This window comes from Lepisma saccharinum, chromosome 26 (genome assembly GCF_977018435.1).
Source record: "Lepisma saccharinum chromosome 26, izLepSacc3.1, whole genome shotgun sequence".
NCBI lineage: Eukaryota > Metazoa > Arthropoda > Insecta > Zygentoma > Lepismatidae > Lepisma > Lepisma saccharinum.
Window position 1 is genome coordinate 20,877,063 of NC_139254.1, and position 13,888 is coordinate 20,890,950.

General features: G+C 36.0%; 1 protein-coding gene across 1 annotated transcript in view; it reads left to right on the top strand.

The window, feature by feature from the left end:
• The window catches only part of LOC145979407 (HAUS augmin-like complex subunit 3), a 53,624-nt gene that overhangs the window by 32,400 nt on the left and 7,336 nt on the right, over nucleotides 1-13,888 (top strand). Inside the window, exons 8-9 of the mRNA XM_083112285.1 lie at nucleotides 4,693-5,029; nucleotides 9,240-9,481. Coding sequence (XP_082968411.1) covers nucleotides 4,693-5,029; nucleotides 9,240-9,481 — 579 coding nt within the window. The remainder of the gene's footprint in view (nucleotides 1-4,692; nucleotides 5,030-9,239; nucleotides 9,482-13,888) is intronic.

The following is a 13,888-nucleotide window of genomic DNA, read 5'->3' on the forward strand; positions in this document are numbered from 1 at the left end:
TCCTTCTGTTGGAATACACTGTTAGCAATAAAGGTGCGGTAATTTGGGCACACGTGTTAACATTTGACCACATGTAAGCTGACAACTTATTATGATTGTATACCCATCAGACTTTCAAGCTTTTTAATTTTAACAAAGATTGATTTGCTATACATCCTGAAATATTGTTGCAGGATAATTTAATCTATACTTACCATCCACAGAGTGAAGCAACTCAAAGGGTTGGTTGGTTGGGAGTTTCTTATTGACTGAGTGTCAAGGGTGGTACATAAGACCTCAGTTCTTTACTTTTTTAATTATTCATATATTAATTTTGGCATGAAATTGATTATGCTAACACGTTGTTTATTTTGTTGTTTTGAAGGACAAAAGATACTGCTTCATATCACAACCATACCCATGAGAGTTGGTTGGTTGAGTTCTTCTCTTAGGCTGTTGGTTAAAGGTGGTACTGTGAGTCACAGTACTTTATGCTTAATTTTTCTATTGTCGGCTGTTAATGTCAAAATTTTCTCACTTTTCGTGCTTCTTTCCTTGAGTTTGAAACATTAGTTCAGGTATGAAGTATTCCTCTGTAGAGTTTGCCTTAAGTTGATCTTCATGATCCGACATTGGTCCTCATTCATATTTCTTGATCCTTAGTTGTGTTGAATGGTGGAAAAATTCAATATAACAAATATTCTTTGTTATGTGTATTTTGGAGTGCAAAAAATGTATAATATAATGTGATGGCATGTGCATAATAATTTTGAATGCTAAGATTTAGCTTTGGCTTGAAAAATATTTACTAGAGCACAAAGATTCCAAGAGTTGAATCGTAGGCTCAAATAGGAATGAACTTGACAAGGAGCAAAGAGATTCACGTGTTGATCCAAGCTTAAGTCAAGTAGTTGGTTCCTTTAAAATGCTAGAATGCATTATATTTCCAAAATGTGTTCACAAAGGGCAGAATAGGAAATTCGTGTTATGACGCTGTGAGTTCAGGAACAACTGTTATTTATGATTTATAATTTTTGTGCGCACATCATAATTTATACATTTCTTGCATGAATTCATTTGCAATGTAAGAAATCTTATATTCAGCACTCCGTAAATCTGAGGATGTTTGCTTTTCGATGCAGGGACTTACATTCTTGTCTTGTTAGCTGATGTTGCTAGATGAATGGATCAATTCCTAATGGGAAATTTAGATCAGAGGTAACTTACTCTACATGTAGAAAATTATTATTAATATATTTCTTGGCTAAATAAAGATTAATATAGAAATTATGCTTTCAGGTTGAGAATGAAGTTCTGAATGGTGCTTCATGGGCTGATAATAAATAATAATGTTATGTAGGTACATTGTTTATGTAAAAATGGTTCATGTGGTACTTCACTAGATAATAATTTTTGGTATGTCGAACTTGAATTTCATTTTTTCAATATTATTATGTACTAAAAATTCATTATGCATAGTTGCATTGTATTGGTTCATGATGAACAAGTTCTTGTTGTATTGTTGGAAAACAAATATTCAGTTATACTCAATTGATTATAATGCTAAACATGTAAACAGTTTGTAAATATAGGGGCATTTTATTAATTATTATATGTTAAAAGTCTCAGTAGTGCTCAGATCTGTTGTGTGTTCGTCCCTTGTTGAGCGCCAATATGACAATAAAAATAATACATTGTCATAACTACATTTGAAAATGGTTAGGCTAAGTCCAAAGTTTCACATTAGTGCAATATTTATAATAATTTAGTCATATGATTACTCACAATTTATTCATATAATGCAATTAAATGTCTGAAATTATTATTTAAACTAATTTTATTAAATATGATGTTTAAAAAGCCAATTTGTATATAATGACAAAATTATCAAATTGTGCAATATGTTGAATTCATATTCATAACAGTTATTTTTGACTGACAAAATAAAAAACAAATATTTTAAATCATATGTGTTCTTTCAGACAAGAAAGATATGATACATTCAAATTTATAATTAAATTTATTGAAATTATGTACATTTGCATTGGCATCAAGGTTTATATACAAAGGTCAACTCTTTAAAATTGTTCAATGTATAATATGATGTCATACTTGGTATTTTGTATCAACATTCAAAAAATGGTAATTGTAATCATTAGATAAGTATATTGTGATATACATAGTAAAATAGCTGTAACAGAGCAAATATGTACATTTACTACACAAACATTCAAGCTGTTAAGCGCTTATGGACAAAAATATGAAACAAAAAAACAATTGAAGATAACTCATACTAAAAAATCTGGCTTGAACTAGTTGCTCTAATACTAGTTGTCTGTGACTTTAAAAGGGATCTCAGGATGGAAAAAAGATAAGTACAGACTTAGCAATATGGAATGGTGTTATATTTGTACAATAATTGTTGCTTTTAAAGAATTAAACTGGACAATGTTATAATAACTTGGATGTTTAAGTTATATAGAAGCCTTTTATGACTCGAATGAACTTTGAATATGATATAATCTTATAAAGATTCGAAAGTTGTGGAATGACACTGATATGTATAATAGATGCCATTTTGAATTGGATGCAGTGAATAAGTATCTGTTTTCATCTTCCTTAACGGGCAGGCTTGTAAATGTTACAGTTCCTCAAATGAGTGCTTGGAGGAAGGTTGCATAGAGTGACACTTATATGTTCTACATTTGGAGGTGATTTGATCAGATGATGAATTTACAAAACTGAAGCTCAGAATTGTAGATACAAAGACTTGCTTCATCCTGGAAGGAGATAACAAAGATATATTTTTTTTTATGTATAGCATTGATATCGTATAAATGTTCTTGTAAACAAAGGCATAATTTGATGCTATTGTAATTTTTGTTGTTTCTAGTTGTTTTTTTTTTTCATTTTTATCAATATAATAATTATAAAGTTATCAGTATATGTAAATTTAAATTTCCTTTTCAACATAGCACCATAGCTACCTATTGTGCCGATACTGAGTTTGAATTATACTGACAAAGTCGTTATAAGCTTCATAAGATTTTGCTATCATCCTGAATGGGGAAATGCAAAAAAACTAATGTATGTGCTCAACAACGATAAGGAAGGAACATTTGTGCATTCTGACCCTCAAGCAAGAGGGTTGTGCCTCTATGTGCGACTGACACCAGTGAAAGTATTGTTTTGAATACATACAAGACTTAGAAAAATGTTATTTTGGATTCCTAGCATGCTATTAGTGTATTTTGGAAGTAAATAACATAAAATAGTTTTTGCAAAATTTAGGCTGCGATTTAATACTGAAGAAATCAGTAGTCCAGCAGACAAATGGTTAGCTTTAATATTTGGCACAGGACACGTTAGCTTTCTAGGGTTAAAGAAATAAAATGTGTTTTCATGAATAATAGTATTACAATTTAATCTGCGAAGTAATCTCCATTTGGAACTGCTACATTTTACAATCTTTCGTCCAGCTGGCTGATGATTGAATGATGGCGGTTTAGGGTCTCTAACTTCAACAATGCGATTTTCTACCTCTTGAGGTTTCTGAAATGGTGGTGCAGGTGCTGCAGGGGCCGGAACAGGTGATAGTGTGAGGTCATGGGAATAAGCTCTTCCGAGGGTCTTCTTAGTTCTTTTGCCATGTGTGGTCTCGCATTATCATGCAGCTATATCGCCTGTCTGGTCCACTGCTAGGTCTTCTCCTCTCAATGTTGCCACTCAAATGAATCAGTTGAAGGTCGAAAACGTAATTTTCGTAGCCTTGGCAACATTTTTCTTCAGTTAATATGCAAAAAACAGTGCCTGACATGCTGCTTCGTGCTCACTACTGCTTCTTTATGCTACATCGTCTACTAGTCAGGTATTTTACAATTTTACGTTGGCATGGAGTGCCCAAACATTGCATGGAAAGTTTCAATTTTAGCAATCATATCAGTAAAGTTTAATAGGTGAATTAATTTAGAGGCTGAGAATTAATTATGCACATAATAAATAGAGGCAAATATTTTTGGTAAATAAAAAAACACAATTTCAGTACATAAACTGAGTCAATTTCATGTTCAAAAGCGGTAAATAAAATAAAATATCGGTGTTATAGCTGTGAAAAATTGGATGAAAAGTGGTATATAAAAATACATTTTGGTTTTAAAATTGTGAATATAATCCTAAATTTGATTTAAAAACTACACTTATTCCAGTGAATTAACATTTCACTTCTAATAGCACATTTATGTAGTTATCAGAGTATTAAGTTTATTTCTGTGTAACGGAGTCCATTTTTGCTTCTCCAATATTAACAGCAGAATTAATCAATTTTCCGGGAATTGCATAACTCTCAGGATAATTCAGACCTCAGAAGGTGTCGCGGCGGTGAATAAACCCTAAATTTCGTGTTTGAGTTAATTTCGCTTTTTGCAGTTCATTTCACAAAATGCATCTCACACCTTTCAAAAACATGAAAAATTAACACTACAATGTGTTTTTCACATTTCGTTTTTTCGTCAAAAACCAAATATGCATGCCCCTAATAATAAATAATGTTTTGTGATGTAATGTTTTGGTTGCAATATTGTGAACTAGTCGTTCATATGCATCTATTTGTGATGATTTTATATGTAGTGAAGCTAACAGAAAATTCAAAGATGATTTAATGTGCCACCTTGATCCTCTGTGCTGTACTTAAAAAATTGTGTATTGTGATTGCAGTGGTGAGCTGGCGGACTTGCAGAGTGTTGTGTACTCACTCACGATTGACACAGAACAATTGAAAAAAGTCTCCCTGATCCAGGCGGCAAAACAGTGCTCTCAGCATCAAGCAGCACTGGCTCTCACCGGTGACTACAATTTGAAGCTCAAGCGTCAGAACTACTACATCGACAAGTTAAATATTGTGCAGGACTGTTTGGTGTCACAAAACCTGCACTTCAAAATGTTGTGGTTGTGTCTCCATAGCGAGAAGGAGCGATTGGAACAAATGGCTAACTTCTTCCAGCTGTCAGATTCGTATCTATTTACGGAGCTCAAGGATCATGAGGCTCGAATGGTAAGTCAAGTGATCATTTCTCTCTTTGCATTTATTTTTGATTGGTATGTACAAGGGTAGGTTGATCCCCTATAAGTAGGGACGTGAAGTTTTAGTTTTATTTTTCCCTAAATTTCGATGCTATTTTTTTCTGCAATTCGGTATTATATTTCGTGGTTTAGGGCAAAATTCGGTGTTATTAATTTAAATTTGGTGTTATTTTTACATGCATTTTACTGTTCCTTCTATGATTAAGATTTTCACATTGTTTTTAGTTCTGGAAAATTGAGACAAATTTTAGTTTTAACAACAAAAAAGATTGTGGCTTACCTTTGTGAGAAATGACGATTTTTTTTTCATTTGGAAGCTTTCATCAGCCACTAAATATGAAATGTTTATTGAATGATAACATCCAAATCTTTGAACACAATCATTCACATCACATTTCCCTAACAATGCCAAAATATCCATCCGCAACCTCAAAATACCATTTTGTGTACACACACATAGACACCCTCCCCAAAAACAAACAGGTGCTTCTCCCTAAAAATTTTCCCGTCCCTACGAAATTTCCCTTCTGGGAAGAACCCCCCCCCCTACCCAGAGCTAATTCTATTTCAGTTAAACACTGTCAGTCATGTCTGTGAAGAACTGCAAAATGAAGCATGGCAATCTCTTTTGAATCGAACTATCACCAGCTACACTACAAATGACAGGTATAATAGCGCCTCAGGTATTCTTTTTGAAACAGAATAAGTGACATCCCCCACTTAATATTGCATATTTTGTGGCGATTTTTGCTTTAAAGTGTAAAATTTGGTGTTATTCTGTAAAATTACAGAATTTGCATTATTTGGCAATTCCGAAACACCGAAAACTTGCCTCCTTTACCTACCCAAATGCATTTTAAACACTTTATTTTGCTTTCCTCAATTTTTCAGTGTTATCGTTAAAACAAAAACTTCACATCCATACCTATAAGACATGGATATGATCAACAGTGCTTGGTTGTTTTATTCAACATATTCTCCTCCTCACGCAATGCACTTTTCACATCACTTGCAGACCTTCCAGATAGAAGTCCGAAGATTGCTCTGCAAACCAAGCATCTGTGTGATTAATGATTGCATCTGTGGCATCTCCAGAACTATTTAATTTGTGAAAGAAATAATAGTTCGATGGTGCCAAATCTGGGCAATGTGAGAGATGCTCCTGTATCTGGAACAGCAACTGCTGCAATTGGTCAATTGCTTGACGTGCGTTATGGACGGGTGCATTGTCCTGCAGAAAGATGACCCCTTTCACCAGCTTTCCGCATCGCTTTTCCTTGAGTGCCACCTTCAGTTTTATCTAGCAGAGATATACAGGGTTAGCCTAAAAGAAACAGCTTAAACGCTTTATGAATTGAAATTTGTTTGTTACATCAGAAAGCATTTAGTACTGTTGTATAGAGGAAGTCTTCAAGTTAAAGACCTCCGCTTTTTGTTGTCTTTGTGACGGCAGCATCAGGTGAGCAGCCTTGATGTAAGTTGAGCAGTATGGCTGCTAGCCAGATGGAGAAGGCTTTCTGTGTGATTGAATTTGCAAACAAAAATTCTGTTACTATCTTGCAGCATCGCTTTAGAACACTGTATGGTAAACAACCCCGACAAGGCAGTCAATCTACAGTTGGAGCAAAACATTTGAGGAAACTGGTTGTCTGTGCAAGGGGAAAAGTCGTGTATGGGGAGAATTGGACTATGGCATTGATATCTGTCATGTTACAAAAGGGTCACACGTAGAACACTTGTAACTTACTAACGTAAACTTCAGGATGTACTCTTCAAACCATGTAAGTATTTCAGCTCTATTATTAAAACTGTAAAACTTTTCAAGTGTCTATTTGTTTAGGCTAACCCTGTATAATAAATGGCATTGATGGTTGCATCACATTGGAGGCAATCAGCCAACAGGATGCCCTTACAATCCCAGAAGACCGTGCCCTGACCTTTGGTAATCCTCCAGCCCAAATTGCCCACGTTTGGAATTCCCTGCCCATTTCTTCACAGTGGTATATGATGATGCCTTGTCCCCCGAATGTTATGGTCAGAACGTTGTGGATCTCCTTTGCGAGAGATCCTTCAGGAGGAGATACTTGATGAAGACACGTGGTTCAAATTTACTAATGTCTGGAATCTAGGCTGACATCCTCAATGTGGATCCTGAAAAAGAAAAGTTGTAGTTATATTATATGTCATGATTTTGCATGGCAGGTTCATATATTATGATGCTAGTTTTTGTACTGGTTTTCTTGAACCTACGTAGGTACGAATTTTTCAACCTCCCTCGTATTAGAAATGAAGACATTTATAGCGCTCATCCCCAAAGAAACCTCACTTTGCTTCAAAGAAAGTTCCGAAAGATCAGTTTTCCCCCTGACAACCACATGTCAGGTCCACGTGCAGTGCAATAAATCGTCCCCTGAAACCTTTCCCACCAATAGGTCCATCCAAGAAATGACAGCTCTCGTCAAGTCCACGTGGACTAAATGAGATGTTCCTAATTCAGTTTCTTTAGAGATTTCTAAATGCGAGGTTGCGGTTCTCTATCTTTGCTAGGTTGTGTTATTGTGTTTTGCTGTTTTTTTATGTAATGTAAAGACCTTGGGAGTCAAACGTCACAGTGAATAAATGGATGTCTAAACACTGCAGGTAAAATTGACAACACCGCTTTGCCGAAAAACAGGTGGTGGCTCGAAACCAGATATGGGTCCGGTCGGCTTCCTCTGGGGTTCTGTCAAAGATGCCGAACTGGTGATATGTTCAGGGCCAGCAGTATACAACTTATTTGAACAGTTTTGTTTCTTTTTAATGGTGCATATTGCTTGTTGCACTTAAATTTTAAAATACTGAAATCACTGCCATTTCAAGAAAATAGTATGTTATTTTTAGGTATTCACAGTTAATGTAAAATTAAATTCCATGCTTAAGAAACGTGTCTGTGCCAAGGCTAGCCAGAGTGAGTGGCTTTTTCATTGGGTGAAATGTGGGCAGCGCATCAGCAGCTGTTTTCTGGCTTTCTAGACTGGAGCTTGATAGTTCTTATTTTCAAGTAGCTCCTTAATTTTATTCATGATCCTGGGTCAATGCTGAACATTTAGGGGCTTTCACCAGGAATCGAACCCAGGACCACTTGCACCTAAGGCGAGAGCAGTAATCATTTGACTAAGTGGGAGCCCACACAATAAATCTACTTCACAGAAATGTAAATTAAGATTGTGCAGGTTTGACCAGGACTCTTAACTCGGCCCCAGAATACCCTGAATTTCTCTACCATCTGAGATACTGAGTCAGTCCTGGGTGTGCCAGATTTTTGACGTTCACTGTTTTACCCTTGTGTGAATTGCCTCAGCCAGTGATATTGCAATGGGATCATTTGGTAGGGACTTGGGTTCGAATACTGGTCTAGCGTGAAATCTCCATGAAGAAATATTTTACTTGTTGACGTAACATACATGATTTTATTGTTTTGAAGTACAGTAAAACCTTGTTAATCCAGTCTAATGGGGGTGATAAGTTGACCGGTTTAACGAAAGTCCGGATTATCTGAAATAATCTAAAAGAACAGTAGAAAGTGCATTAAAACTCTGTTTATAGCAACAAAACACGTTTATTATGGTGTATTTAAAGGGCATAGGCCTAAATACACTATACAGTACAATACAAAGTCTGTGGGAAACAGAATTTCATCAGTGGTTGACTGCCTTTTCTTTGGGAAGTTCTCTTGTTGACTTCTAGCCACATTTAAAACCTTGCATTCTGCTTTCTTTTCTGTCCGGATTAAGCGAAGTCTGGCTTATCAGGGTTTTGGATTAACGATGTTTTCTGAATAAGTTTTTGTAAAATGTTACTGTTACATCTACAAGTAGCATGTGACACTTCTGTAATGTGCTATTTTGATTGATTCTCTAATGTTTGTAAAAAATGGAAAATAATAATATCTGAATTTATTTTTTGCAAAAGATGTTTTTGTATTTCCTTCCAATTAATGATGCATGTAGATCCTTTATGAGCATGACCTTATAGTGTGATATGGTGAATATACAAAGGTATGATTTGCAGCTTAATAGTACATCTCCTGTGCATGTGTGCTAAAAACAATGTAATTTTTATATTGTTTTAATAGAGCTTTTTAACATAAAATTCCCATGTTTTTTTGTCATTTTAACTTGCTTCTCTGTCCTTTTTTTCAGGCTCAAATGGCAAAGATCAGCAGAAATCTTTCAGGTAAAGAGATGATCATACCAGCTCAGAACCCCCTTTTGAAGATCGCCCAACAAATACTGTTCAGTACAAAGTCCGAGGCCAAGGAACATAGTCTTGTAACATTCTCCAAGTTTGCTGAAGAACTGAGTGATTTGCAGCAGAGCTTAATGGAATCAGAACGTGAATTAGATTTGATGTTCACATCTCAAAACAAGGAATTGATTCAGATGTAAGTATTATTAGATTGCTTCTGATGTAAACAAATTGGTATGTTCAAAACTCCCTAACAGTGAATAACTTACTTCGCTGCGGTAACATGGAATTTTCTTGCTGCTTATGTTAAAATTGTGGCAGATAGCAAGGGTGCCTGCAGAGGGGGGCCAGGGAGGGGGGTCACTTGTCTCCCCTGAGATATCTGAAAATACAACATATAATTCAAATGTTGAAATTGTAGCATGAAAATGTGGACGAGTGGTGCCGTGAAACACAGCAGATTTAGTGCATATGCAAATGATCCTTCTGCTGGGGAGGCTTTGTGAGAACTAGGGGAAAGTATCACTCAATGATTCCCACTTAAAGAGCTGCTGCCCCTCCCCCTCTTGAAAAATCCTGTGGGCAGCCTTGGCAGCCAGTACCGATGGCAATATGTCAGTTACAGTACTGCTTGGGACCATTGGCTTGCTCATACTTGTTTGAATCTCCCACCCTCAAGTATATATAATAGAATATCATTTTTAAGGTGATAGTAATCGTAGACACACATATGTAATAATATACACCTTGGTGGTTTCAGCCCATAATAATCTACAGTGCAATTCAAAATTTTTATTTTATATTGTATCAGTATTGTGTAAAGAAAATGGATATTGTGATCATTGACAGCTGTTTTAACCCTTAACCGACACACCTAAAAAAAGTTACACTTAGACACAATATCTGTTCATGCTGCCCTGAAATATGTTTATTGGTAGTTGAAACAACAGTATGTTCATATGATAAAAAATATATTAACACTAATAAATAGATATCTTTTGATAAATATATTTAAATGACAAAATATTCATATATAGAAATGAGTGTATATGAAGAACTATTTGCGTCATTCTCTCCAATCTTCATATGTGAGATGCCCTAATGTGCAAGTAATTAAGTGAGAAAAATAATACAACTTCAGTTTGATCAAAGCCTCACGGCGAGAACGCTGGTATTGTACCTTTCTCTAGGTGTTTTTCTCACTTTTCAAAACAATGTAGGCAACATATACTGGTTTTTATCATAAAATATATCATATTTGTCAGTCTTACTGCAATATTCAACTTCTACATTGGCAGAGTCATCTTCGTTACCATCTTCCTCTATGAATTTTCTTCCTGTATTTCATTAACCTCTTATTCACTATCAGCAAAACTGATATTAGTCAATATCTGTTAGAAAATCATTTAAGATTGCAAAGATGTTTTTTTTTTCATTCACAATTCTCGATTTAGCTTGGTCGACGTAAAAATCACATTAACACAAAAAGTAACACTAACGACACACCTGGGTGGGACCCAATGTTAGTTGCTTTTGTCACATTTAGTACCCTTGCTACGGTAACCACTCCACTGCCTCGAAGAGATGAAAGGGCTAGGAGACTAATGCACCAGTCACATCATTGCTGCCAACTTAATGCAAGGCAAAATAAATTTCCGTCAGGTCCCTAGGACCCAGGTGTGTCGGTTAAGGGTTAATAGTGTGATGCAATGCTTTGAATACTTCATAGCAGAGCTTTTATAAATTGCTGTGTTATGTTTGAATTTGAATTTGGCCTGAGTGGATATCAATACTTGCGCACTTTAATTCTTATAATGTTCAAGAATATTTATATAAGTCAATTTACACCTTTTCATTTACTTAGTTTTTATTATTTATCGTTGGGTGAAACATTCTTAAATATACAGTGTGTTCCCATCAAACCTCCCACTTTTCAATTCATCATTGCTAAAAGGTTATGAATAGAGCTCGGAAGTTGAAAATCATTTTTTTCCCTAGTGTCCGAAGATGAGGCCCAACATAATATATGTTCATTTTGGGTCATTGTAGGCCAGAAAATGGTGGGTTTTATTTACTTTTTTTTTTGCCTTTTTTGGCACTTTTGGCTTATTGGTACTTTTGTAGCATTTTTTAGGTCGTAATGGCTTTATTTTTTTTTGCAACTTCACCTTCTTTCAACTACGTTTTTACTGCTCATTCTCAATTCGAATCATCATCAGTTCATCACCTCTTAAACATCCTTTCTGTAGCAAAGAAATAAAAAAAAACAACAAATAAATAAATATATTTGAACCATCCCTGAAACGAGAGAAAAACATTTTTGGACAACTGAAGCAGGTACGGTACAAGGTCCTTTAACTGTAACTTGTCTGGAAGGTCGCGCTGTAAGTGGCAACATTCTCTTGTTTTGAAGCTTTCAGCACGGTGTATACCAGCAGACAGCACGTGCCTGCAAAGATCTCAAGTGAGATAAGGAGGTGCATGCAGAGGAAGGGGGTGCGTAAGTTATATAATGTCTGAAAGAAGATGCATTTCATTCTTATAGTAAAACTGAAGTTATTAATTAATTTAAATCACATTTATATGTCCTTTTTTCCATTTTTAGGTCTTTTTATAGTTTTTTTTTTTTTTTTTTTTTTTTTTGGCAATTTATAGGTCTTCAACTTCCGAGCCCTAGTTATGAAACATAATGGAATGCGAGTGGTACTAGACGAAAGAGAAACTCAAGAATTTTATTGCATGACCTCGAAGTTCACTGTTCTCTCACTATGCAGCGCCACAATCGCATAAAGCACAATGGCGACTCCGCAGCAGCGTGCACAATCTGTATTCTGGTATGCAGAGACCAAATCAATCATTACAGTGCAAAGAAATTACCGGAGAGAATATGGAGGTGAAGCACCTGATGAGAAAACCATTAAGGCATGGTGTGCGAAGTTTGAACTGCTTGGGCCCTTGGCGAAGTGATTTATGTGGGCTTCTCTGAAATCCTGCTCGAATTTCTTCCACCTTCTCCTCCGAAACAAGTCGACGAGAACCTCCGGATTGTTTATCAACACTTCCAGTTGCCAAAAACTTTGCACACCATGCCTTAATTGTTTTCTCATCAGGTGCTTCATCTCCATATCCTCTCCGGTAATTTCTTTGCACTGTAATGATTGATTTGGTCTCTGCATACCAGAATACAGATTGTGCACGCTGCTGCGAAGTTGCCATTGTGCTTTATGTGATTGTGGCGCTGCATATTGAGAGAACTGTGAACTTCGAGGTCATGCAATAAAATTCTTTGAGTTTCCCTTTCGTCTAGTACCACTGGCATTCCATTATGTTTCATAACCTTTTTGCAATGATGAATTGAAATGTGGGAGGCTTGAACGGAACACGCTGCATTTTATGTTATATTTTTTGCAATCATTTTTATAAGAATCATATTCATAATTACTAGAGCTGAGACAATACCTGTATCAATATCAGTTGTAATTGAATCACAGATACTGACTGATACTTTCCATAGTCTGGGATGTCTCATGGGGTCCCCAAAAATGTCATGCGGCACTTTTTCAGAGTCCAAATACCCTGACAATCATGAAAACTACATAATTGTCATGCTTTTTATGACAGCATTGTGGGAGAAATAGATTTTCTGATAAAATGATCGTCTCCTGTTAAATAATGAATATTTTAAAGCAAAACTGGTAGATTGATATGGTATACTTGCAACAGATAACTTATATTGGGTATTCCGCTTTGGACTATAATGAAATATATTATACAGGGTGTCTATAAATTATTCATCCGATAATATCCAAATATATTTACTGAATAAAGTTTCTCGGAAACGGACATGGCATTACATTCATTGACTCAAAGAAATTTTAGTGAACATAGTTCTCATTATTAACAAACCCCTGCATGGGCACCGTATTGATGAATTCACTCCATCATATCCACGGTGATTGATGCCACAGTCTTCTTGATCCTTTTCTTCAATTCCACCGAGTCCATAACTTTCTTGCCGTAGACGATGTACTTCACGTAACCCCACATACAAAAATGTAGGGGTGTCAGGTCAGTTACAGGAGATTTTTTCCCACAACACACACCTTGCATTTTCTTGCACCGTCACCATTTTACTGTTTCGTCGCAATGCATGATGGTACAGTGTGTTGCCAAGTATGTGGGTTGGAGATTTAATAGTGGCAACACTGCTGTATATACACCATGAAAAGGAACCAGTGCTTCTCGCTTATACCACATGTTAGTTTGATCCCTAACTTACCTCCCAGTAAATTGACTCTTCCTTCCAACACTAGGCGCATGTTCAGTGACAAGAGGAATAGAGTATCGTTGGGGTTGGCAGTCTAAAGTTGTGTAGTCACAACAATGTTTTCGAAGCAGGAACAGCAGAGTTGGATAAAGATTGAATGTGCCCGTGTCCATACAGAGGCGACAGACACACTTTCTGCTGAATCCTCCCACCATTTTGCAGGACAATGCTCAGGCTCATATAGTGCAACCTGTGACTGATTTGTAGGCTTGATGGGGCTGGCAGGTGCTCTACCATCCCCCATACTCCCCTGACTAGCCCCTGTGACTTTGATTT